The sequence below is a fragment of the Antechinus flavipes genome, chromosome 4, assembly GCF_016432865.1.
Source record: "Antechinus flavipes isolate AdamAnt ecotype Samford, QLD, Australia chromosome 4, AdamAnt_v2, whole genome shotgun sequence".
In the NCBI taxonomy this organism is placed as follows: Eukaryota; Metazoa; Chordata; class Mammalia; order Dasyuromorphia; family Dasyuridae; genus Antechinus; species Antechinus flavipes.
The window spans coordinates 283705786-283732618 of NC_067401.1; the positions used below are offsets into that span (position 1 = coordinate 283705786).

Sequence of the window (26833 nt, forward strand, 5' to 3'; positions counted from 1 at the left end):
CTTATTTGAGCTTCACAAGAATCTTGGGAGGCAGGTGTTATTATTATCTTTATATTATAGTTAAGGAAACTGAGGTAAACTGATTTTTTTAAAGTGATTTTCTAGAGACACACAGTTAAGTGAATGAAGTCAAATATGAACTTCCTGATTCTAAACCTGGTTCTTTATTTGTCATATTTTATCTAACAAAAGGTAGCCCAAAATAGTAGGTGGGGACAAGCTAGTGTTGAAATCTGGAAGACCTGGGTTCCTAATATGTAGTCTAATATATATAGTGAGATCACTGCTCAGCTTTGAAGAAAGTCTTTGAGTTTCAAAGAAGCTGCTGAAGTAAATTGATGGGATTCCCTGGAGAGCACCCTATGTTATTGAAAATACAGGAACAGTCCTATTCCTATTCATCAAATGGAGGTAGGGTGGGGTGGAGAGAAGGGAAATTAAATACTACTCTTTTGGAAGAATAGAGCAGCAAAATGCTCATTTGTCTCATTCTGCCAGCCCTTCCACCCTAGTGGTTTAGACTTAGGATTCTGAAGAAGCCTAAAAGAATTCGCTTCAACCAGCTGAGGTCTGAACCCCTTGTATTTTAATTTAATTTTTTCCTCCCACAAAAAATAAAAAATGTGTGTTAATCCTGTCCTCTTGAAAATGGATTATCTTTTTTGTTGAGAGTTAAGATTTTCTTCAAAGAAACAATTTCTCATTGAATAAGCATTGAGAAGAGTAGATTTATATTTATAATAGAGCTTTTTCCTTTAGATTGTTACAGTGATGTGTCCATATATGATTTTTTTTTGAGAGTAGGTATGATCTAAACAGAAGAAGTTTATACTATTTCACCTTTATCTTTTCCTATTACATGGAAGCTTGGCCTTTGTAAAATAACTTTGGCTTTGCCTTAATTGAGGCACTTTGTAAGCAGAAAGATACTGAAGCTTGGTCTTCAAGTTAATGAATACAATGAAAGAGAGAAAAAGAATAAAACTTTACGTGGTCAACTCACCTAGCATGGAAGCATGGGGATATCTTCTTTGAAGGCAAGAGGTTATTCCTGAGAAACTAGAATATCTGGATGGTTAGGTCCATAATTTAATCACAGCTCACTCAGGCAAAACACACACACACCATGTGCAAAGCACTCTGCCCGATTTATATATATGAAAGAAAAAGAAACTCTTAATGATTATACTGTCAGTACCTTTATCTGTTTACTTAAAATATAGAGTTGAATCTTGAGTAATTGTTCAAAACAAACCACCCTATTCATCATCATTTCCCTTTCCTTGCAAATAGCATTCAAAAGTTGTTAGGTTTTCCAATGTTTTCTCTAGACTCCAATTATTTGCATAGCTTCTACCCATAGTGCTGTGGCTTCTTCTAGTCATGCCCCATTTCTTCCTGAGATTCTTATTTTACTTAGGTTCAGAGAGCAAGAACAACTATTGATAGAAAGTCTAATTTTTATTAAGTCTCTGGAAAATGAAGCTAGAAAGGAACAGGAGAATGTATCCAATAGTTTTTAGGTTGGTCTTTTCATTCTATCTACTGCTTGATTCTATTATTAAATTATTCTTTCACTATAGGATTGCAAAATATCAGGGGGACTTCAGGGGTCATATAGTTCAACCACATCTGAAAAAACATTCCCATTACTATATATACTTAAGGGCCACAAATAGAATAGTATTTTCCCTTGAAACTCTCTTAACTAGTCAGCCTCTCCCCTCCCTCTGCAGATATTGATAGGCACTCACAAAATCATAGAATTTTAGAGTTGATAGGGGATCTCAGTGGCCAAATAGTCTACTTAGCAAAGGGCATCTGGTCTAATCTGTATCTAAAAAGGAATCTCCAATGTAATTTATTCCAAAAGTGATCATCCAACCCCTACAGATCCCTCCTCTGGCAGCACCAGCTGTTGGAAATTTGTCTTAGTATCTAACTTTAAGATGTAATTTTGTAACTTCTGTTCATTGTTCCTTGTTTCTTCCCACTTCTGAACATAGAAGATTAATTTCATGTCCACAGAGTTCTCCAAATATTTGAAAAATGGCTCCCATGTCATTGTCCTGAACTTTCCCTGTTTCCTCTTATAGGATAACAAGACTAGTAAAGGGCCATGTAAAACTCAGTTTCAACTTAGTTTGGCCCAGGTCCAATTCAAAGTGAGATTGTATCATGAAGAAGAGGTAGATTAGACTTGTTTTATTGCATTCTAGATGGTCAGTGGTGGGTAGAAATTGCAAAAGCTTTGGACTTGGTGTCTGGAGAGATTTTTTAACACTTGAAGTTTCCCAGCTTGGAATTGCTGTAATTGGGAAGTGGGTTTGTTTATTTGTTTGTTTATTTATTTATTTTGACTATTCTAGTTGATTTGGATGTTTGTCTGTTTCTTGTTTTTGGTTACTGCCAATCTTTCTACATTAGCTTATTTTTATTCCTCATGATTTAAAATTGTAAGCTAAATTTGTCTTAATACTTTCAGTTCAGCTACTGCTGAGATTTCCTCACCATCTTTCAATTTCTATCCACACCTTATGGTGATACATATTAGGCTGAGAGAGCAGATGAAAGGCATTTTTTAAAACTTTTTTTTTTCTTAGCAGGACTCCTGGTCAACATTGAAAGTAGTACATGTTTTGCAACATTTTTACATGTATAATTAGTATTTTTATTATTACATGCTTAACTAGTTTTACAAGTCTTGTCAGAGGATTTTGAAAATGATTATTTCTGAGGTCACTTAATCCATTTGTTTAATATTTATTTAATAAATATTTCTTGCGGTGGTGGGGTAACCCATTTTATCTTCTACCAATTTTATAGGTAAGGAAGGTAGGGTTTTATCATCCTAAGTTTTTAGTGGGCTAACCCATCAGTTTTTAAGTGGGCTAACCCAAAGTTTCTTAAACTGTGAGTTGTGACCTCATATGCAGTCAAGAAACTGAATGTAGGGGTTGTGAAAAATTTGGCAACCGTGAAAGGTATAAAATATTCCATCAAGATTTCATTCTTTATGTAAAAATAAACAAGCTCATCTATCTCATTAGTATACAAATTTGCTTTTATCTTTAATAATTGGTAAAATTACATGTATACTAAAGACTTGTTTTAAAATAAATTTTGATGATTTAGTAAATCTATTTTTTTATTCTGTATACTCTGGATCATGTAAAAATTTTTCAGGTGAAAAGGGTCACAAGTAAAAAAAAGTTTAAGAAGCCCTAGGTCAGCCAACATTTTATTATAGTTGATAGTTGACTTATATGCTATTAGACATCATTTAGGAGAAAAAAAGGCAGTTATAATTCAAACTGATAAGATAGAAACCTTTAAAATGGCAGTGACTTAGATAGAATAACTCAGACAATAATAATAATTCACCTTTATGGAGAATTTTAAGGTTTTCAGAGAGCCTTCTTTAGAATGATCCTGTGAGCTAAAAACAGAAATATATTGTCTCCATTTTACAGATGAGGAAAAGGAGACTCTGTGTGTTTAAGAGAATTCTCCAAGATCATGCAACTACTAAATATCCAAGGCAATATTTGAATCTAATTTTTTTTGCTCCCAGTTCCATATCTTTATTTCTATACTGTGATGGCAGTTCCCATCATTAGAAGAATGACACATGTTGAACTTATGTCATATTGCTTACTGTTTTGAGGGAGGGGAAGAGGAGAGGAGAGGGAGAAAAATTTGGAACACAAGGTTTTGCAAATGTTGAAAACTGTTTTGCATGTACTTGGGAAAATGAAATAGTGTTAAAATAATAATTTAAAAAGTCAGTCTAAGATATAAGGTATAATTTGTAGTCTTTTATAGAAAAGATAATAGGAAGAAAAGAATGTTATACAAAATTCTGATCATTTGTCCTATTTTTTTATTTGCCTCATTCCAGGTATTTAATAGAAGTATGCAAAATAAAATCAATCCTCGACCTGGCAAGGTAAGATATCTATAACCTGCCCTGATTAATAGTTTGTTAAAGTTGAATGAAACCTGATACAATTGGGACTATCTTAACAGGTGGTGATATATAGTGAACCCACTTTCTCGGGGAACTGCTTTGAAGTGTTCAGTGATATTCCTGATTGTACCTCTTGGAGTCTGTCACCAGTGATCATTGTAAAAGTAGTTCGAGGATGGTAAGAAATGTTTTTTTAAGATCTTTTTCACTATCTGTATTTCACTATTTTTCCTCATAAACTTTGTTTATAAAACTAACTTGGTAGGACCATACGACTTATAAGTTTCTTCCAAATAAAATACCTCATAATTTCATAAAATCCTCCTGGCTTTACTTATTCTTTATGTGATGAAATTTATCATCATAAATATCATATCCTTAAAATGTTAGTATGGAGTGAAAATGGCTATGCAGTGAATATCTAAGATCATTTTGATCAACAGAATAGTGTTTTATTCATATCCAGTTATATCTTCCTAGTTGTTTTTAATTGGGCGGTATAGATAAATTAAATTTGTCAGAAAATGTGGTTTATCTGGGTTTGTTCTATGCCCAAACACCAAGTTGTTGTTGTTCAGTCAGTTGTTTCATTTTTTGTGACTCCATTTGAGGTTTTCTTGGCAAAGACATTGAATGGTTTGCCATTTCTTTCTCTATCTCATTTTACTGATGAGGAAACTAAGGCAAACAGAATTAAGTAACTTGCCCAGAGTCACCCAGCTAGTAAAACTATGGGGCCAGATTTGAACTCAATCAAGAAGGCAAGTCTTCCTTTCTCTAGGGGTAGGGCATTCTACTGTGCCACCTAGCTGCCCAACTGAAGATATTTGTTTAAAATTTTATTTGACTTGTTATTTTTTCCAAGAAAAGTTAGTTTTCATTTTTTTAAAATGAGACTTCAAAGCAACCTTGAAGGAGGAAAAACTTTGCCAGCCTTCAAATGTTTTTCCAGTTTACTCTCTTTGAGGAGCTGGCAAGTAATTGAATAAAAAAAGGGAAAATTCTACAAGATCCAACTAATTGTTTGGTATAAATAGTCATCTTTATTAGTGAGTCTGTTTGAAGTATCATTAGAATTATTTTCTGATTTACTTATTTTCCATTTGAAATGGCTAAAGTATTTCATTTGGTATTCTTTTAATATACGTGTCTATGTCTGTGTTATATTGCAGAAAAATTGATGTACTTTTCAACATATTAAATATACCTTCATTTAAAATAACTAATAATAAATATTGATGTCTTTTGTTTTTAATTCATTCATTTTTAGAAATATTCCCTTTTCTTCCCTTTAAGATTTACTCACTATCTCTGCCTTTTTGTAACAAAGAAAAAGAGAGCAAAAGCTTTCAAAAGAGTCACTGCTTTTAAAAATGTATACAACATTCTTCCCTGCTTTTCTCTCACAAGGGAATGTAAACATAGCAATTTTTTAAATAAAATTTTTGTTTTCATTAATGAAAATCTATTTTCTCTTCCTTTCACCTGTCTCTTCTTCCCCAAATTGAGAAAGAAAACCAAAAAAAAAAAAAAAAAAAGAAAGAAAGAAAACCCAAAGTCCTAAAGCCTTTGGAATAAATATGCATTGACAATCAAAACAAGTTTTCCCATTAGACATTAAAAAAAAAAAAAAAAACCCAAACAACTTTTCAATATGTCCTCTGAGTTAATCACTTCTCTTCAGCAGAGGTAGCATGTTTCATCAGTCCTTTAGAATTATGTTGATAATTTCATTGATTTGAATTCTAAAGTCTTTCAGAAGTTATTATCTTTCCAATAATATTGAAACTGTATACATTGTTCTCCTGGTTCTGCTCTTTTCACTTTGCATCAGTTCACGCAAGTCTTCTCAAGTTCCTCTAAAACCATCCCTTTCAGCATTTTTTACAGCCAAATAGTATTACATTCCATTCCTGTACTATAAATTGTTCAGTCATTCCCTAATTGATGGGCAACTTTTTAGTTTCCAATTCTTTGCTTTTGGAAATTGGGCTGCTATAAATATTTTTGCACATATATTCCTTTTTATCTGATCTTTTGGCCTAGTGGTTTTTGCATAGTTTAATAACTTTGGACATTATTCTAAATTGCTTTTCAGAATGGCTAGACCTATTCACAGCTCTATCAACATTCTATTAATGGACCTGTTTTCCCCACATCCCTTTTGGCATTTATCATTTTCCTTTTTTGTCAGTTTTGCCAGTATTATGGGTGTGAATTAGAACTTATAGTTTAAACTTAGCTCTTTTAAGGAAAAGTATCGTTGTCCTTTGTCCTTCATTTAAGACAATAAAAACTAGAATAATCACACAACTAATTACAAGATTTCAATTACTGTTTTATATTATATTTTTGTCATTTTTAATATAATTTACATTAAATTTTCCCTTTTTATTTATTGATGGTGTTTTTATACAGAAAACATCACCAGCATTTTATTTAACAATGCCACTAATATTTCAACTACAAATTAATCAGACTTATTTTTCTTAGTATTTATTAACTAAACCAGACTGTTTCTGAAAAGTGGAAATATCAGAGCTCAACACATAGGATGTATGTTTGCATATACAGAAAAAAGAAAAAGATTGCAGAAAAGATAGCTTTATTTGGATCCTTGTTAATTGCAGATCTATCTATGTTACCTGGCACATTTGTCTAGTTTCAGTGAATTAATAACAGCTCAGTGTTCTCAGGATAACTTTATTCAACCAATAAGTTATTTATGAAGCAGCTCAACACTGTATGCCAGGAATTGTCTTGGGTTCTGGATATACAAAGTTGTAATTTGCTCTCAAGGAACTTATATCTTTTAAGGGTATCCTAAACACCTTGAGTTTCTGAAACACATTCTGAATCTCCAGAAATTAAGTTTTAGCATTAGAAATTACATTTTGGTATTATATTTAAGAATGTATTTGCTCTTTTATTTCTTCACTCTTCCGGAGGAAACTTCCTTTATCAATTCAGATCAGTAAATGTTCTCTTATTTATATTCTCAGGTAATTTTTGAAGAATCTCAGAGGCTTAGTTATTTCTCCAGAGCCACATAGTTGGGATGTCTTGACTTCAAGGGTAGCCTTCTGTTTACTCTGTCATTACTGCTTGCTCAGTTGTAAATATTATACTGTTTTAATTTTTCAAAAGACGGTATGCAATGTATGTTATAAATGCCAGTCTTCCATTACCTAATACATTCCCTCGGGATAACAGAAAGAATACCATATCTTTCCTTTTTAGCTGGATTTTGTATGAGAAGCCAAATTTTGAAGGAAATTCAGTTCCTCTGGAAGAGGGAGAGTTGGAGTTATGTGATCCCTGGGGAGTGGAAGATAGTTCTGCAGAAAGTGAAGAGAAAGAATCTGCTAAGCCCCTTGTGATTGGTTCAATAAGACATGTGATTAAGGTAAGTTAGAGTGAAATCCAATTGTAAAAATAAATTCCATTTTAATATCATTAATTCACATTTACACAATTCCCTAAGGTTTATTTATAAGGCAGTTTGTATACCTGACCCCATAAGCTTGACATTGCCAGAATTATCTCCATTTTACAGATAAGGAGACTGAGAATTGCAATGTCAGGACCTGAATTCAAAGACATAACTTTTTCACCTCAAATTCTAATACACTATCTATTCCTTTATGTTATCTTCTATAAGGCATAAAAGTGAGTGATGAAATTTTGGATAATTCTTTTTTTTTGGAGGCAATTTGGTTTAAATTGTCTTGTCCAGGGTTACATGTCCAGTAAATGTCTGGGACTAGATTTGAACTCAGGTCTTCCTGATGTCAGGGCAGGTGTTCTATACATAATGCTACTGAGGTGCTTTTTGGATTATTGGATTATTTTTATGAAACTTATATGTAATGGTTTTTAAAAATCAAATATTTATACATTCTAATTATTTGTTTAGGGAAAATGAAGGGAACATTCCCTTTCTATTCTAAGTGAATAGACTTTTGTATTAATGTAATTCTTATTAGTGTTCAGTTTATTTTTCCATCTTCTTGAATATTTATTTATTTTAATTGTTTTTTCCCCAGAATATTTATTTTTGCAAAAATACTTTGTCTTTAACTTGTTCCATGAAAACACAGTTTTGTTTATTTTTATTTGTGTACTGCTTGAACTTTGGCAACCTCTGGTACCTAAGAATATCAAATATAAAACATCCAAAATTAAATTGCTAATTAAGATTTCCCTTAAATTTAAATCTGAATTTTTGAGATTGAGTGAAATTCTTGGTCTTTCCTTAGAATTAACTTTAGTATTTATTAGTTTTATTATCTCATCAATACATCAATGGATGTATGATCTCACTAGTACAGGTTCTAGTACCTTCTTAATTAATGTTGTCTTTTATTTGGAAAAGTAAAAATTCCAACTCTTGTTAAGAGATATCTTATAAATGTCTTTCATCCTTTCTGGGTGGGTTTCTTATGCTCCCTTTCCCATAATCCCAATAGAATATAGCCCTGAAAAGTCTGACCTGCCTCCGTGAAGTGTTTGTGTTGTCATTGACATGTAAGTGAAGCAATTGCTCAGGATTCATTAATGCATGAATACTAACTGCAGCTTAGACATAACATTTAAAACAAGAAAGTGAAAGCAGCAAATGCTTGCTGGAAATCCATGTGTCTTTTTAATTCTATTTTAATTAGTTGCTGTCTTCAAAGAAAATAAGTTTGTGGTACAGCTAAATAGATATCATAATTATGATTACATATAAATTTATATTTTTCCAGGATTATAGAATTAGTCAGATTGATTTATTTACTGAACCAGAAGGATTGGGAATTGTAAATTCCTACTTTGATGACACTGAAGAGATGCAGATGTATGGTGCAATGCAGAAGACATGTTCTATGAAAGTGCATTGGGGAACGTAAGTATTTAATTTTAAGTTCATTTGTGATTAGAAATGATTTTGTTTAACCTTTATTGAATTACTTGCTGTCTATGGAAGGAAGGTGAGAGAAAGGAGGGAGAAAAATTTGGAACATAAGGGTGTTCCAAGGGTGAATGTTGAATACTATCTTTGCATGTATTTTGAAAATTAAAAAACTATTATTTTTAAAAAAGAAAATAACACTAAAAAAAGTGATTTGGTGTGTGTGCTTATAGTTTGAAAGAAACTCCTCTCTAAAGTTGTGACAAAAATTCAAATCTCTGATTTGTAATTCTTTTATTTTAAAAATTATTATTGATGGAAATTGTCATTTAAGTAGATAGAAAATTCTAGAAATTTGACATATAGTGCTCATAAAGTATCATAGTTTGTATATTCGCTTCTTATATATTGGTGTAAGGAAAAACTACATTTTTGTGTGCTTTTTTTTTGATTAAAAATTAATTTCATTGTATTTTTTATTCTTAATTAAATACCAGAAAAGGAAAATTCCCATATACTTAGTAGAATAGAAAAAAAAGATTATATATAAAACTACAGCATTCTGTTGTATAAAGCTTGCTTTATAAATGTGTGTGTGTGTGTGTGTGTGTGTGTGTGTACATGTGTACATGTGTATGTGTATAATTTAATGCCTTTTTCAAAGTTGGCCTGATTTTAAACTAGCCTCTATTCTTGGTATTTTTAAAAAATGCTTCAATAACCTTTTCTTCTTTTTTTTTCCTCTTTTCTTTTTTTGGGTAACATTACTATTAACTTCCCTTTACTCTCCCCTCCAAATCCTACCTCACCATAAAGACAAACAGAATCCTTGTAGTAAATAAAAATGAATAATCAAACAAAACAAAGCAACTTTATTTGCCACATCAGAAAATGTCTCTCATTCTGTACTTTGATTATGTCATCTCTGTGTTTTGGGAATATATATTATCAAACTTTTCTATAAGGAATAGAATGTTGAAATCTGAATATCAGAGACTAGTCATTAGTGATTTGAATACAGATAGCACACAGTTGAAATTAAGGATCTAGGCCATCTTCCATATTGTTTTCCTCACCCAAAAAAGAACATAAAAGGAGCAAAAGAGAACTAGGCCAAGTAGAGTTCACTTTAACATCTGGAGATGTCAGGAAAAAGTTAAATTCTATTGAGTTAAAGTTCTTCATAATATACATTTCAGTCAATTAACAGATATTCATTATATGCCTCCTGTATAAGTTCAAGAAGCAGTGTTGCATAGTAACTGATGAGCTGGTTTCAGAATGAGGGGCAACTGAATGGCTCAGTTGATAATGTCAGCCGTAGAACTGGGAAGACTCATTTTACTGAATATATATGTGGCCACAGACATTTTCTGGCTATGACTTTGGGCAAATGACTTATTCTACCTCGTTTGCCTCAGTTTCCTCATCTGTAAAATGGAGAAGAAAATGGCAAATCTTTCCTTTGTCTTTGCCAAGAAAACCCTAATTGGGATCAGAAAGATTTGGGTGGAACTGAAAAATGACAGAAACAACTCAGAATGAGTTCAAATTTTGCCTCCTGACATATTGTAACTGTGTGACCCTGGTCACCAGCTGACCTCAGTCCCTCAAATCATATTTTAAAATTGTTAGATACATACCCACAACTAATCTGAAGGACATGTGATGAAAAATCCTTTCCATATCCAGAGAAGGAACTGATTGAGTCTGAATACAAATCGAAGAATTTCCTATTTCTCTCTTCATTTCTTTATTTTTAACTTAATTTTTCTTGAGGGTTTTTACTTTCATTAAAGTGGAAGATCTGTTTTCTTTCACAATTTGGTTTTTATGGAAATGTTTTGCATAATTTCTCCTATTCTTCTTAATTGTGGTTTCTTAATTGTGAATAGGGATAAGGGGAAGAAGCTAGAACTCAAAAATCTTAAAAACAAGTGAAAAAATATTTTGAATGTAATGGGGAAATATTAAATAAATAAAATTAGAATAAGAATTATTAGATATGCAGTAGTTGAAAATTTACATTGAAAAGAAGTTTTCCTTACTAGGAATTCTTTACATCAGTGAAATTACTGCCCTGGACCAAAAAAAAAATGTAATTTAGTATAAGTATTGATTTTTTAAAAAGGAAAATGAAATAAAACATGATCTCTATCTTTAAGGAATTTATAACCCAGTAGATAATTAATTTTATACGAGACATCTAGATGATGCAGACATTAACTATGTAATTTTGGACAAATCATTTAACTGCTGTCTGCCTCAGTTTCTTCCGATACAAAATATCAGTTAATAAAATACAATAATAGCACCTACCTCCCAGGTTGTTGTGAGAATCAAATGAAACAATACTTGAAAAGAACTTATAGTGCCTGATACATAATAAGTGCTATATAAATAAATCCCTTTCTTTTGTAGTAGCAACTGTAGCAGCAATAATAGTTGTAGGTGTAATAAAATATCCATACAAATAATAGTAAACACCAATAATAGTAAGTAAATAGGATTAGCAGTGCTAAGAGATCAGAAAAGAGAAATCCCTTTCACCTGATTGGATCAGATAAAGCTTTATGGAGGAGGTAGGTAAGGCTTCAACAAGTTGTGATGGCCTTCCTGTAGCATTCTGTTTGACATTATAAACTAAACTGAGGCTTTCTGAAATCCTCTAACATAATGTTGTTTCTCTTGCTTATTTTTTTTCTTCTTTTGACCTTCAAGTGTGCGTAGAATCTGGTTCAGTATCACTCCAACATCGGAAAAACACTCTACACACCTCTTGACATAGGATTACCTCTGATACACAACTACTTAATATTGCTCTAAGGCATTATAGTTCTTTTATGAAAAAATTGAGAGAACTTTAGTCAGTACTTTTACCAAGTTAAGCTTTTCTGCTCTCACTGACTTAGGTAAATAGAATTGGAGCTAATCATTCTATCCTGGCTTTCATTCATTCATTCATTCCCCAGCTAATGCAACTCTTTATTAGTACATATTGTTACTTTGCAAAAGCGCAAGGGACTTGCTTGAGCACTGAGAATTGTCTTATCCATAATCTTGTAGCCAGTCTGAGTTGGGAGGAATTGAATTTAGATCTTCTGTGTCCCAGGCCATCACTTTATCCACAATACCATTTTGCCTTTCATAAATATATCCCTTGATTGTAGAAAATCTCTCCAGACTCTGACAAATCTTTTTTTTTAATTAAACTTTTTGTTTTCAAAACATATGCATAGATAATTTCCAACATTTGCCCTTGCAAAACCTTGTTCCAGTTTTTTCCCTTCCTTCCTCCCACTCCCTCCCCTAAGCAGCAAATAATCCAATGTATGTTGAACATGTGCAGTTCTTTTATACCTATTTCCACAATTATCATACTGCACAAGAAAAATCAGATCAAAAATGAAAAAAATTAGAAAACAAAATGCAATGTGGTAAATCTTTAAGGAAAATCAAGATGCCTTTAGATTATTGACAGCTTAATAGACCAACTCATTTTGATTTTTGACTTTGATTGGTCTTGCTTGATAAGAAGACCCCTTTATTGTTGGAAATACCATATTAGCTACCATTGAGAGAGAGTTTTCCAGGGTTTGATAGTCCCAGACCTGTCTTTTAAGAAATAAAGTTATTAATAGTCTAACCCAGTTGTCTGAGTGAAATTACAATTTATCAAACTCAATTTCTATTTCATTTACAATTGAATGGAGATTTTTTTTCTTTTTTGAGTTTTTATGCTAAGTTCATATCTTATCACCTTATCTTATATACTTCCCCTGAGGTGTCAGCATAATACCATCCATCACTGGTTAAGATCCCTTTTCATGTACAGGACCATTGGTTATAAGAATTAGAAAGGAACTTTAAAGTGTATGTAGTCCAACATATTTATTTTACAGATAAGGAAACTGAGGCCTCCAAATATAGATCAGTAGAGTAGGAAGACCAGCTGCCTGAGTTCCCATGTCAGTTCTACAGTATTCAGTATTCCATTACACTAACCCCTGTAAAACTGTCCAGTGAGATGAGAGATATTCAAAATGTATGCAGAAATACTTTTCAGCATTCACCTGTGCAAAAACCCTGTGTTCCAAGTTTTTCTCCTTCTCTTCCCTACATCTCCTCCCCTAGATAGCAAGCAATTCTATACATGTTAAACTTGTGCAATTTTTTATACATACTTCCACATTTGTCATGTTGCTCAAGAAAAATCAGATCAAAAAGAGAAAAAAAAAAGAGAGAGAAAAAAGCAACTAAGCAACAAAAAAGGTGCAAATATTATGTTGTGATCGACATTCAGTTCCCATAGTCCTTTCTGGTTGAAGATGGCAAGTCCATTGGAATTAATTTGAATAACCTTATAGAGAAATTTTTAATATGATTTTATGTTAGTCACTAGACTATACACTGAATTATATGAAACCTGAGTAATATTGAATTGGTTTTTAACAGGCCCAATCCTTTGTCTCCCAAGTAGACTTTTGTGCCATTTGGAATCACCACTGCTCTGAATCTTTTTGGAACTATTCCTCTTTTGGAATTACCTCCTGGACCTAGGCCACATTTTCCTGAACAATTTCATTGGAAGCAAATCCTTATTATTTGTGGGTGGATTTATTTTTTTGAAAACAGCCAAAGGTCATTTAGAAACAAAATTGTGAATAAGACAGCCTGACTAAGCTAGGAAGTCCTATTTTTCAGTTAAAATTAAAAAGAAGCCATAACTGTAAAATTATGAGATTGTATTTCTTGTCCAATTCATTAACTGACCCTGAGGGTCAGTCAAAAAGAGGGGATTCAAATATGTCTTTACTCACATGAAATCACTATTTGGAATAAATGAATATGTTGGGGCTCAAGGAGACCCCTCCCAAAATATTGGGGTTTCAGAGCAGTGTTACTAAGTGTCTCAAAAGTATTTGCAGGTTCAGACTTATCTCCAAGTCAAAGGACAATACCAATTTTTTTTTTTTATGAGGCAACTGGGGTTAAGTGACTGGCCCAGAGTCATATAGCTAGGAGGTGTTAAGTGATTGAAGCCAGATTTAAACTCGGGTTGTCCTGACTTCAGGGCTAGTGCTCTATCCACTGTGCTACCTAGATGCCCCAAGTAATACCAATTAAAATGGGGCTAACTTCCAAAAGAAGAAGGTAACCAAAAGTACGGAGCAAGCAGGTAAATTTATAAGGGAAAAATGAGTTGTCATATGTTAATTTTTTGGCTTAGCAGTGGAGTTGGGGCATGGTTAGGATATTACTTTGTGGGCAGGTGCCCTACCCAAAGTTACCTGGGCAGAGCTTGGGATGGAGAAGGCAGAACCTTACGGAGGGGTGTCTTTAAGCCTGAACTGTCACTAGTATATGTGGCAGGCATCAAATTTTGTACTGGGCTTGCATTAGTGTAGGCACCTCATTATTGATGCTCATTAGCTCCAAGCATCTTGTTACCACTGACCAGCAGGCTATTTATCTGACAGCCAACAATCTTTTAGACTCAGCATACTGGCAGTACAAGGTAAACTAAGGCAAGATAGCCTAAGGAAAGAAATATATCATTCCTAAGTGAAAATAGATAGCCTGGGAGTTGTTACCACATCATTCCCAAGAGCTATACTAAATCAAATAGACTCCTAAATTGGCAAAACACATTTTAGTCTAGAAATTCTGACATGTTATTATTTCTGCTGCCTCTGTCTTAAAGCGCATTAGTTTATAAATATATCTTATATTATGAGGTAGTTAAAAAAAAGTCTTCTAGGACAGGGATGGGGAATGAATCTCTGATTTCTTTGGTATAGAGAACTCTCAGACCAATGCAGGTTGATATTCGTGCTGCAATTTTTAGTTCTAATGAGTTGCCTGGGACACTAAAATGTAAAAATGACTTATTGAGGGTCACACAGCCATTATTTATCAGTGGTAAGACTTGAACATACAATACTACCTCTCAGAACCATACCCCAAAACAGTGCATCATGAGACTCATAAAAACAATATCATAAGATACTTGTTTTTCCCCTGCTTGAGTTGTGATTAACAAATCATGTCAGAACAGAATTCAAGAAAAGTGAATCATGCTTAAAATATCAGTTTTCAGATTCCAGAATCCACCCATAGTTGGACTTCTGTCTAAAAATGTCTTTTTGTATTAGCACCAAACAAGTTTTGGTGAAAAGATTCAAGGTACTGAGAAGGCACTTTGATTAAAAAAAAAAAAAAAGTCTTTTCAGATACCAGATTCATTTTGGATAACACTAACTCCTAATGATTTTTACTTTTTCCACTTGTTTATTTTTGAGTGAGAAGCTTCCAGTGAGAGACTCCCAATATGAGTGCAGATGTACAAATGAGTGGCTGTTTTGCAATTTCTAGAAGAGCCTGGGGCACTGTAAGGACTGTCTAGAGGCCACCAGCCAGGATGTGGCTTTTTTCTCTAGGCCCATTCTATATCTACTATTTCACACTAACTGTTATTAGTTGTTAGCCTTTACATGGAAACCATAAACCTCATTAGAAATTAAAAATATAAACTATTATTATTGAAATTGGTAGTAGGAAGAAAAGTGTTTTCTAGGGGTGAAAATCTAGGAGTTATTCATTTGTAGGTTAAGCTGTCATAGAAATTTGTCATACCATTTCTGATAATTTGTTAGAACCAGTTATAGCAAATCATTCTAGCAGTGATGGTGGGATGTTTCTAGATCGTTAAAACCTCATAGTTTAGCAGCAGTTTTAGGTCACTAAAAGCATGACCTTTGTGCTAATAAGATAATGTAGGTTGGGGTTACAGCCTCAAATGTTGTCCATCCTGAGGCAGAGCAATCCTAACAAAAGTTAAGGGAATTTCTTGCTCCACCTTTTGTGTGTGTGTGTGTGTGTGTGTGTGTGTGTGTGTGTGTGTGTGTGTGGTTTAGGTGTGTACCTTTAAAATGATTTTGTTAAAATAGCTGGGTAAACAAGGGATTAGAGAAACAGTATTGCTAAGTGGGGGCTTTTTAGATTTTCCCCTTCTTCCTCCCTTTCTTCTCATAGCTTCTAACATTTCTTCTCTTCACTCCAGTACTCCCTCCTTTTCCTGACAGTGCTTTAATGAGATTCTGGTTGCAAGTCCCTGAATTAATAATAAGTTACTGAGTCACCAAAATGTACGTTGATAAAAGCAGCCAGGGGAAAAACAGTGCCCTTGGGCCATGGCAGTGGAAAGGAGGCCTAGAAAGGGGTAGGACATCAAACTATTTTATGACCAAAAGTATTTACTTTAAAATAATTTCTTGTTAGTGCAATGTACTGGGGGGATGGAGGGGTGGGGAGAAATGTCACAGAAGGTTTGTCTTTGGTGAATTGACTATTTATCACCTGTTGACCTGAGATATTGTAAATGTTTACCATAAAACCTTGCTTTTTTTCTTTTTTTGGAAGTTACCAAAGAAATTGGGTGAGCCCATAGTGTATTCTCCTAATTGTAAATAGATACTTGTGTGTGTGTGTGTGTGTGTATGTGTGTGTGTGTGTGAGAGAGAGAGAGAGAGAAGTGAGAGAAGTGAGAATTCTCACACTGAGATATATGACCAAGCCTTCAATCTGAGTATGTTTGGAGCAGGTATGAACCTTCACTGGTCACCAAAAGCTCCCTAGCATTTTTAAAAAATATGATAAAATCTAATTTTCCTACATTGAGCTTATTTTTCTTTCTACTTACTGATGGGGATCTGTCTGACTAAACCTTGTTTTTCCATGGAGATTGCATATTGAAATAACTATAGATTTTAATTTCTGCCATTTTTGGAATGCTTATTTAGATGGCTGGTTTATGAAGAACCTGGTTTTCAGGGTATCCCTTTTGTCCTTGAGCCTGGAGAATATCCTGATTTATCCTTCTGGGACACAGAAGAAGCATACATTGGATCAATGAGGCCCCTGAAAATGGTAAACTGATAGTATTCCAAGAGATAGGGTTTTTTGGGGACAGCTAGGTGGGATAGTGGTTAGAGCACCATCCCTGAAGTCAGGAGGAGCTAAGCTCAAATCTGACCTCAGATACTTAACACTTCCTAGCTGTGTGATCTTGGGCAAGTCACTTAACCCTAATTGCCTCAGCAAAAAAAAAAAAAAAAAAAAAAAAGAGATGGGTTTTTTTTTTTTTGACAGATTTTATATTGTTAACATGACATCACTGTAAAGCAACAGTATTTTTAAGAAAGAGAGATATACTAGACAGAATTCATGCATGCAGATAAGCTTTAAAGTGGTCACCTTGGATGACTATATGAATAATCTAATGATGTAACAAATTGATGTAACAAGTTAAAAATTTTTTGATACTAATCTTTTGGAATTTCTTTAAGTTTCAGCCTCAAACTCCAAACCCACCACCTTCTTACTTTATTTTACTTACTTTTAACTAAAAAATATTGTTATACAATCTGAGTCAATTTTATTGTTTATCAAACTTGGCTCTAAATGACATTTGACTCTTTCCAAGTGTATTCTGGATATTTACAAAACTGTGGATGCTTCAAATTTTTAATGCAGTTCCAAAGGGGGAGTTTTAAAAATATTTGAGAACAATTGTGATATTGTTGGAATCATCTTATAGCTGCCTCCTGAGGAAATTTCTTTGGAAAAAAAATACTGCCTGATGTGATATGAGCACTTAAAAAAAATCAGTCATGTTGCCTAATAATCATACCTCATGTTTTACATTTGAATCTGTTGGCTATATTCTTGTTTTTTTAATGGCCATCAGAGATGTGTCCCAGAAATCTTAGTTTTAAGTTTTAGCAGTTTAAAACTGAAATAAGTTGTTGGGGCACCCTGTACTTTTAAGAATGCCATAGGCTTTCTGTTTGATTGAAATTTAGTAATTGGTTAACCTTCTTTCTAGATGCATATAACACTGTAGCTGGAAGAGACTTTAAAGATTACCTCATTCAACTGCCTTATTTTACAGATAGAGCCAAGTTCTTCCAGACTAGTGTTCTTTGTCCTGTGTGATACCATTTTTGATATTTTACTTGTTGGATTCATTCTCAAGGATGTTTTTAATTGACTTTTTGAGTTTCTAGCAATATGTTTGTCATCCATTCAACCCTTGTAAAAGGATCTAATCTCTTACAAGGGTTGATTGAAAACACATTTTGACAGGGGTGGAGAAGGGGATTAGTTACCTTACTCTTAGGAACTTGGGGACAATTTTCAAAACTACCCAAGTATTGTCAGGAATTCAATCCCAAGTCTTCTGATTCTTAAATCCATTGATTTTTACATTTTGCCAATCTCTGTTCTCAGAAGAATGATGGATCTTTCTTTTTTTTTCAGGGTGGTCGAAAAGTTGAATTCCCTTCAGATCCAAAGGTAAAAAAAAAAGTTATATATTCCATTGCATCTTTTTTTTGGAGAGGAGCAAGGGGAAAGTGTAGGAATAGGAATAGAACTGGGCCTCTGATTTTATCAACAGAAGGAACATCTAGAATGAAAATGACTTACCCTGATGCAGTTGGTCACTCATCTGTAATGTATTTTTAGAGAAAGGGTTACCTGGGTATCCTAAGAGGTTAATTGACTTTTCCTGAAGTTGGACACATCTTAACACCTGTTAAGTTGGACACACTTAACAACCACAAGAAGTGTTAAGGGTTGAGCTCAGGTCAGTAATAATAGCTAACATTTAAATAATGTTTCCTATGTGCTAAGCATTGTGTTAAGCACTTTACAATATAATCTAGTTTGATGTTCACAACCACCTTTTGAGATCAGTGCCATTATTATCTCCATTTTATAGTTGAGAAAACTGAGATAGGAAGAATTTAAATGACCTACCTACTCAGGTCTTCCTGACTCTAGGCCCAGTGATCTATCCACTCCCCTTTAAGGCACTTGTTTATGGTCTCATAGAAATGGCAGAAGTGAACATCTTGTCTTTAGGGCTGGCTTTTTATTTCCTTTGACACAGTTAACTCTCACAGAATGCCACAGAATGAGTTAATTTTTTAAGATGATATTTTTTGTTTTTTTTCCTAATTACATGTGAAAGCAATTTTTAACTTGAGTTAATTTCCTAAATAATAAAATATGACAAAAGGCCATAGTTATAAACATTTTAAAATCGGTTGTTTTAATACTGAGCTGTCTGACCATGTGTGTTCTTACAGATTGATGGTATATTTCATTTCTACTATAGGTTATTATTTACGAAAAGCCTTTTTTTGAAGGAAAATGTATGGAACTAGAAACAGAAATGTGTGATTTCATCATAGAAGGAGATGAAACAGAAGAAGTTGGAGAAGATAATTTGCCATTGAAATCAATAGGGTCTATAAAAGTTCTAGGAGGCATGTAAGTGAAAAGAAAGTATTAGTATCATTTTCCCCTCTCATAAATTAATACACATGCTGTTTTTGTATGTAAAAGTGGTGCTGGAGACACAACAGCATAATGGATTTGTCCCCCAAGCCGTCAATTGCCAGCAGCACACATCTGAGTGATGCTGATTGGACTGCCAGAATGGAATGGAGTGGGGGTGGAATAAGTGAAGCAACAATCACTGCCCTATACAAAATCAAATCTACCTTCCTGGCATAATTAGTACTTTATTCCAACCAAATTATGACTGAACATAGTGAAGAAAGATTTTATTTTATTTTTTTAGATTGTTATAGATTGTTTTCCCTGTTCAATGTTGAATTATACAATAGAAGCTTTTGTTGTTTAGAAATATGATCTCAAATAGCTTATTTTTACTGACATTTTTAAAAATTTCATTATATGAAATTGTTTTTCCTTTTTGGTTTATCAAAGCTCTTTTCACATCATTTTTCTTGTTAAATGCATGCATCTCACTGGCTTACAGCTCTCTCCAGTAATTCCTGACACATATTTCCTTGGGCTGTTATTAAATCTTTTTTTCATTTTAGAGCAAAATACTTATAGTTGCAACTCATGAATCTGTCATTGTCTTGTAATTTTTATTAGTTATTGAAAAATGAATAAAACTTGGGGAAAATAATTAAAATTACTTTTGTTATTGAAATGGAATAAAAATTTGAAAAAACTATAACATTTTAACTATTTATTGATTTTGTTTCTCATAGTTGGGTTGCTTTTGAGAAACCAGGATTTACAGGACATCAATATTTGCTAGAAGAAGGTGAATACAAAGAATGGCAAGATTGGGGTGGCTATGATGGAGAACTGAAGTCTTTACGGCCTGTATTAGGTGTAAGTGCAAAGAAAAACTAATAGTCAATACTCTTAAAAATTACAATTATAAATCTTTTAACTTTTTGCTTCTTCATTTTTTAACAGGATTTTTCAAATGCTCACATGATAATGTATAGTGAAAAAAACTTTGGAACCAAAGGTTCAAATATTGACGTATTAGGAATTGTTGCCAATTTAAAGGATACTGGCTATGGAGTAAAGACACAGTCCATTAATGTATTAAGTGGAGTGTAAGTAAAATATCTGCATTCTAAAAATTGTTTTAGTGAAATATTTGAGCATATTTAATAATTTTTTTTGCTTATCTACTTATTTGAAACTGAATCCATGATCTCCCTATAATATAACAAAAAGATGATTGTACACACAATTACAAATCTGCTGTGTACAACTTTCTATTCTTTTTAAAATTATGTCATTTTTTTCTTTTTCTTTTTTTCTTTCTTTCTTCAGTCCCTCCCATCACCTCCAATCACTCTGCTCTAGAAATGGTTACCATTAGAGACAAATAAGTATATTATTCTATATATCTATTTATCAGTTCTTTCTCTGGATGCACATAACATCTTTTCTTCATATGTCTTTTATAGTTAATTATGATTCTTATCCTTTTTGTTTTGCTTTGTAAATTCCTCTAGAGCATCTACCCCCAAATTCTAAAAGTCTTCCTCTAGTTCTTATACTGTTCATTTCATGAATACCAGAGTGGCATTTGGTTTGCCTTCCATTTGTCCTTCAATCTGGAATGATTCATGCCTATTTCTTTGTCCTTGTATATGTCTTTCATATTACTTCTTGAAAACAAATTATCCACTTAAATGAGTAATAAACCCACTTAAGCTCGCCAAGCATAATGGTATTCTGGGATTCAAATCAATATCCCTCAGATAATGTTAGTGTTTAAAAGATGGGCTTCAGTGTCAGGAAGTAACTTGAAAGTGCTGTGTTCTTGGCAGAATGTGATCCAGCATGATCTTCTCCTGTTCAGTTTTTTCTGTGTTAATTATTTATCTTTTACATATCTGGTGAAGAAACAAATGTCTCCTTTGTCTCCATGTGGTTGTTCTCTTATCACTGTCCATTTTTTTTTTTAATAAAACTGGTTTCATTGTATGGATCAACCTAGAAAATGACTTGTTAGCCTGTGGACCATTGTTAACTCAGAAAAAGCCTCTGTTTTCAGGTGTTCCCCTTCAACTAACTTTTAGAAAAGTCCTAAGTTTTTCCTTTTTTTCCCTGTTTTTTTCTTCAATGTGATTTTTACATGGACATGGTTTTTTTTAAAATTATGGATCCTGAAAACTATATTTACATGGAATTAGAAAATTAAATGAAAAAAAAGTTATGTAACTTGGATTAAGTAATTGAATGCTTTATTTCTACAAAACATTTTAATACATTTTATTTCATCTATACAGCACTTTTAAGCAAACATTGCTCTCTCACCCCCAACCAAATAGTACCTTTCATATAAATCAGATTAAACCAAATAATTGAGCAATTGCAGCTGATAGTACATAACCATTTCTCATTTTTTGGTGGTTTAATTTTTGTTCAGAGAAAGGTTGTGAGTAAAGAAATGATTTGCTAACAATTAATTACATTTTTGGTCATATGCTTCCTCAATCATTACCTTACTCCACTAAGGATTATAATTATATCCATTATGTCTTTTAGTGTTGTACACATTATCATCACTGTGGTATAAGTAGTATTATTTTGGTAGGATGAAGCTTAGGACTTGTAGTTTTTTTTTTTTCTCTTAGTAGGAAATACCTTTTATTGTTCCTTAATCCAGAAGTTTAGAATCTTATCAGCTTTTTGTTCAGAAAATGGTACAAGCCATCCTAAAAAGTCTTAGTGTGAATTAAAGCTGTGATAACTTTATACCAGGAAGCTAGGTAGTGTGATGTATAGAGTATCAGACATGGAGTCAGGGAAACTCATCTTCTTGTGTTCCAATTTGACCTCAAACACTTACTAGCTGTATGATACTGGACAAATCACTCGAAACTTTTTGCTTCAGTTTCCTCATCTTTAAAATGAGGTGGAGGAGAAAAAGACAAATCATTCTAGTATCTTTGCCAAGAAAACTCCAAATGGTGTCATGAAGATTTGGACTAGACTAAAAATGACTGAACAATAACAGCTTTAAACTGCACTAAGATTTTTGGAACACCTTTTATATCTTAAATGATGCCATGGCTTATTTGTACTGGATTATTTTATGTGATTTTTTCAATTAAAGCTTTTTATTTTCAAAACATATGCATGGATCATTTTCAACATTCACCCTTTCAAATATTTGTGTTCCATTTTTTCCCTCTCTTCTTCTCACTCTTTCTCCTACATGGCAAGAAATCCATTATATGTTAAACATGTGCTATTCTCCTATACATATTTCCACAAATGTACTGCCCAAGAAAAATTGGGCATGTCTTTTCTTAATGCAAATCATTTCAATGGCAAATGCTGATAGTTTTCTTTCTGATGAACTATCGTATACTAAGATGTTAAGGAATGGAATCAGGCATATGGGAACCAATGGCCAGATCACCCTCATTCATCCTGAGAGAGGAAGCACATAGATGCTCAATTTTGTTTCTTCAAGGCTATTCATTAGCACACGAGGTAAAATAAAAGTGGAACCTTTGTACCCATTGTCAGAGCTGCTTTGTCTTCTCCTCTTAGCCCTCACAATGGCATGTTACTGTATTTTTTCTTCGTTTAATGACACATAAAACATCAAAGGATCCTAGTTGGTCTTATTTCTGAAATTTTAACCTCCAGGTCCAGAGTAAAATGATTTAATTTCTTTCAGCTTAATTCCTCCTAGAATTTTTATTGGGATGGGCTCTTTAATTTACAAGGGGGCAGGTATGTACAGGCAGCCCTTGATGACTGACTTATTCATGTTCCTTGTATTTAAGAGAAACTTGGGAACATCTTCCCTTACTTAATGGTTACAATTGCTTCTCTTCCTCTTTGTTGTACCCTCAGATTTACTATTAACAATAACAACAACTAACATGCACAACATTGCTTTAAGATTTGGAAAATAATTTATACATGATATCTCAGTGATTCTATATGGTAGGTGCTGTTGGTATCCCCATTTTACAGATGTGGAAACTGAGATTACATGACTTGCCTAGTAATTGTCTTATTGCAATATTTTAACCAAGGCCTTTCTAACTAGTTCCACCACTCTGTTACATCATCCTGTCTTCCCTATCCTTCCTCCTTTATTCAGTGCAGGTCCTAGGGTTGCTAGAGAATCCCCATCAATGTCCTCACCTCTAATATGGTCCTAAGCGCTAATCCAGGGTGTGTCTAGGGTAGGAGTTATATATGGTGGCAGAAGTCAAGAGGGTGAGAGGATAAGTTTCTCTGGTTTATCTGCTTGTCACTGTACTTCTAGATTCTCAGCTAGTCTATTCAACCTGATCCTCTGAGGTAAACAGATAGACCTTGCTTCTTCTAATCCTAGAAACTGTTGCCCTCCTGTGTCACATATGAATATGTATATATGCTATATTGTTGCTCAGTTCATGGAACATAGCACACCAGGCCTGCCTTCCAGGTAGAGCTCATCTTTTGGTGTCATATCTTTTGGCATTTTAATACTGTTCATGGAGTTTTCTTGGCAAAAATACTGGAATAGTTTGCCATTTCCTTCTTCAGTGGATCATTTTTTATATTATCTCTCTTTTCACACATACACACACACACACACACACACACACACACACACACACACATCCTTGATATACCACCTTAGTAAATACCCTTTTCTAATATGTGTATGTATATGTATACATATATATTTATTTTACTGTTGTCCAGCCATTCAGTCATGTCCTACTCTTCATGATCCCACTTGGGGTTTTCTTCACAAATATATTAAGAGTATTTCTTTTCCCACCTCCTTCTGCAGATAATAAAACTGAGACAAATAGGCTTAAGTGACTTGCACAGGTTCACAGAGTCAGTAAGTTTCTCACCCTGGATTTGAACTCAGAAATATGAGTCTTCCTGACTCCAGATCCAGCATTCTATCCACTGTACCACCTGGTGGCCCAACACATATTATTAGAAAGGGCAATAATTATAATGGTATACCAAGCTTTTACGTGGTGTGTGTTCACATATATGCATATGTATATGTGTATATGCATAATTCATACATACAAATACATATACATTACAGATAATATTTACTATAGTGGCATTTTGTTGTTCATTTATTTTGATCATGTTTGACACTTCATGACCCCATTTAGATTTTTCTTGGCAAAGATATTGGAGTGGTTTTCTTTTTTAGCTAATTTTACAGATGATATAGCAAGGTAGATAAAGACATACATATATGCACACAACTGTGTACACACATACATATGTATACATATATAAAATTTCTCCATTTCAGTATATGCATATATATATGAGTTATGATCTTTTTAGAGATGATAATTTAACCCATTGTAATTAATATCACCTTGTATGAGGGTATTTAGAAAATAATAGGAGAGACCCAGGACACCCTCAGTTAAAAGTTGTGACAATACATGCTGTTCCTTGTGACAAGATACTATAGATAAGGACTGAGAAAAAGCCATTTGATTTGGCAATTAAGAGGTCATCAGTGACTTTGGAGAGAACTGTTTCAGTTGAAAGATGAGGTCACAAGCCAGACCACAGAGCAGTTAGGCCTTCTGTTGGAGGTTTTGCTTGAACTCAGTTTTGAAGGAACCCCTGCGTTTATGAGAGGACAAGAGACAGTGTGTTTAAAGGCATGGATCTGAGGTAGGATGTCATATATGAAGACTAGCCCATAGGCCAATTTGGTTAGAACATGGAATGTATAAAGCAAAGTCATGTATTATCACCTGGAACGATTGTTTGGAACCAGATTAGGGAAAGGAATCTGCATTTTATCTTATTGCCTCTAAGGTTTTTAAGTAGGGAAGTTGCATAATTCTGATGTTTGGACACTTTGTCTACTCATTGGAAGTTGGAATAGTCATGGTAGAATCTTGAGACAAAGAGCCCTATTAGGAGGCTGTGCCAATAATATGGATGAGATATGATAAAGGCTTGAAATAAGATGGTGACCATGAGAATAGACAAGAATGAGACAGATTTGAGATGTATAGATAGAATCAATAAGACTTGGCAGCTAATTGGATATGCTCATGAAGGAAAATGAGGAGTCAAGGATGACTTTTGAAGTTGTGAATTAGAAATAAAATGCTACTCTTGATCGGAATAATGTAGTTTGGAAGAGATGTGGGCTTTTGGAGAAAGATAATAAATTTATTTCAAATGTTGAACATGAGAAATCTATATAACATCTGTTTAGAAACATGAAATAAGAAGTTGGGTATATACAATTGAAACACAAAAAAGACATTAGGACTAGAAATATAAATGTTGAGGTATTTGTGTAAAGATGATCATCCATCCCTTGGGAACTGAGGGGGAATCACTGAGAGTTGAGGAGAAACAGTAACAGGGTTCAAAACAGAACCTTTGGCTCCACCAAATTTAGAGATAGGGTGATGGATGATGGTTCATCAAGGAGACTGAGAGGACATAGCCAGATAGCTAGAAGGAGAGAATGGGATATCAGTATAAGGAGAAATCAGGAGGGAACAGAATATCCAGGGATGGGGATGATTAACTGTTACATTAGAGTCATGAAGAAAGGGAACTGGATCATGATTTTATTTTTCATCATATTTCTTTTTAAAATTTCTTTCTTGACTTTTCAGTCTCACTCATTTTACATTGGATCATAATTTTTAAAATCTTTTTTGTCTTTATATACTTTTATATGCTTGCCCAAATGAACAACAACCAATCTCCTTACCCCCCGATAAAATTCTAATCATAATTGCTTAGTCCAGCAAAACAAATTTCATGTTTATTATTCCTGAAAATATGTATGTCTGTCTGCATTTTAAATTCATATCTAATTTTTGATAGTCTTTAGTCTTAAATTTGTGGTTTATCATTTTATTGTACAGAGTTCTAAAGTCTTTAGACTTTTTTTTTCCTCTGTAATGTGAATGTCATTGTCTAATTTGTTCTCCTAGTTATACTCATTTCATTGAATATGTTCATTGAGATCTTTTCTATTTCCTCTGAAACTTTCTATTTTGTCATTTCTTATGGCTCAATAGTATTCAATTACATTATTTACCATGATTTATTCAGGCATTCCCCTACTGGGGAATCTACTGATGGATACCCCATGAGTTTCTAGTTCTTTGCTGCCAAACACACACACATACACACACAAAGAGCTAATGTAAATATTTTTTGTATACATGGACCAATTTCTTTTCTTTTCTTTTTTTTTTTTTTGACCTCTGGGGTCTAGGCCTAGTTTTAATAATTTTCTCAAAAGTATGTACACTTGGGCCAAATGGTTTGCCAGGATGTTTGGATTTATTCACACCTCCAGCAAGAGTGCACTGTTGTGCCTGTTTTCCAATATTTATCCTTTTCTCCTTTTGTACTTTTTTAGATGAAGAATCTTTAACTTTTCTGTCATGGGCCTTTTTGGAGCATATGATACCTCATATGTGCCACTTCTCAGAATAATATTTTTAAATGCATAAAAGAGAGTTATAAAAGAAACTAATTATATTAAAATATATATATATATATATATATATTCTGTGATTCTTTCTCTTTCCTTTCACCCTTGACCATTGCATCATTCAAATATATAGTTACCA

General features: G+C 33.4%; 1 protein-coding gene across 1 annotated transcript in view; it reads left to right on the forward strand.

The window, feature by feature from the left end:
• The window catches only part of CRYBG1 (crystallin beta-gamma domain containing 1), a 79059-nt gene that overhangs the window by 13951 nt on the left and 38275 nt on the right, over positions 1-26833 (forward strand). The window contains exons 4-12 of the mRNA XM_051997473.1: positions 3902-3949; positions 4030-4148; positions 7211-7376; positions 8719-8858; positions 16667-16793; positions 18186-18221; positions 19048-19202; positions 19958-20084; positions 20172-20317. Coding sequence (XP_051853433.1) covers positions 3902-3949; positions 4030-4148; positions 7211-7376; positions 8719-8858; positions 16667-16793; positions 18186-18221; positions 19048-19202; positions 19958-20084; positions 20172-20317 — 1064 coding nt within the window. The remainder of the gene's footprint in view (positions 1-3901; positions 3950-4029; positions 4149-7210; positions 7377-8718; positions 8859-16666; positions 16794-18185; positions 18222-19047; positions 19203-19957; positions 20085-20171; positions 20318-26833) is intronic.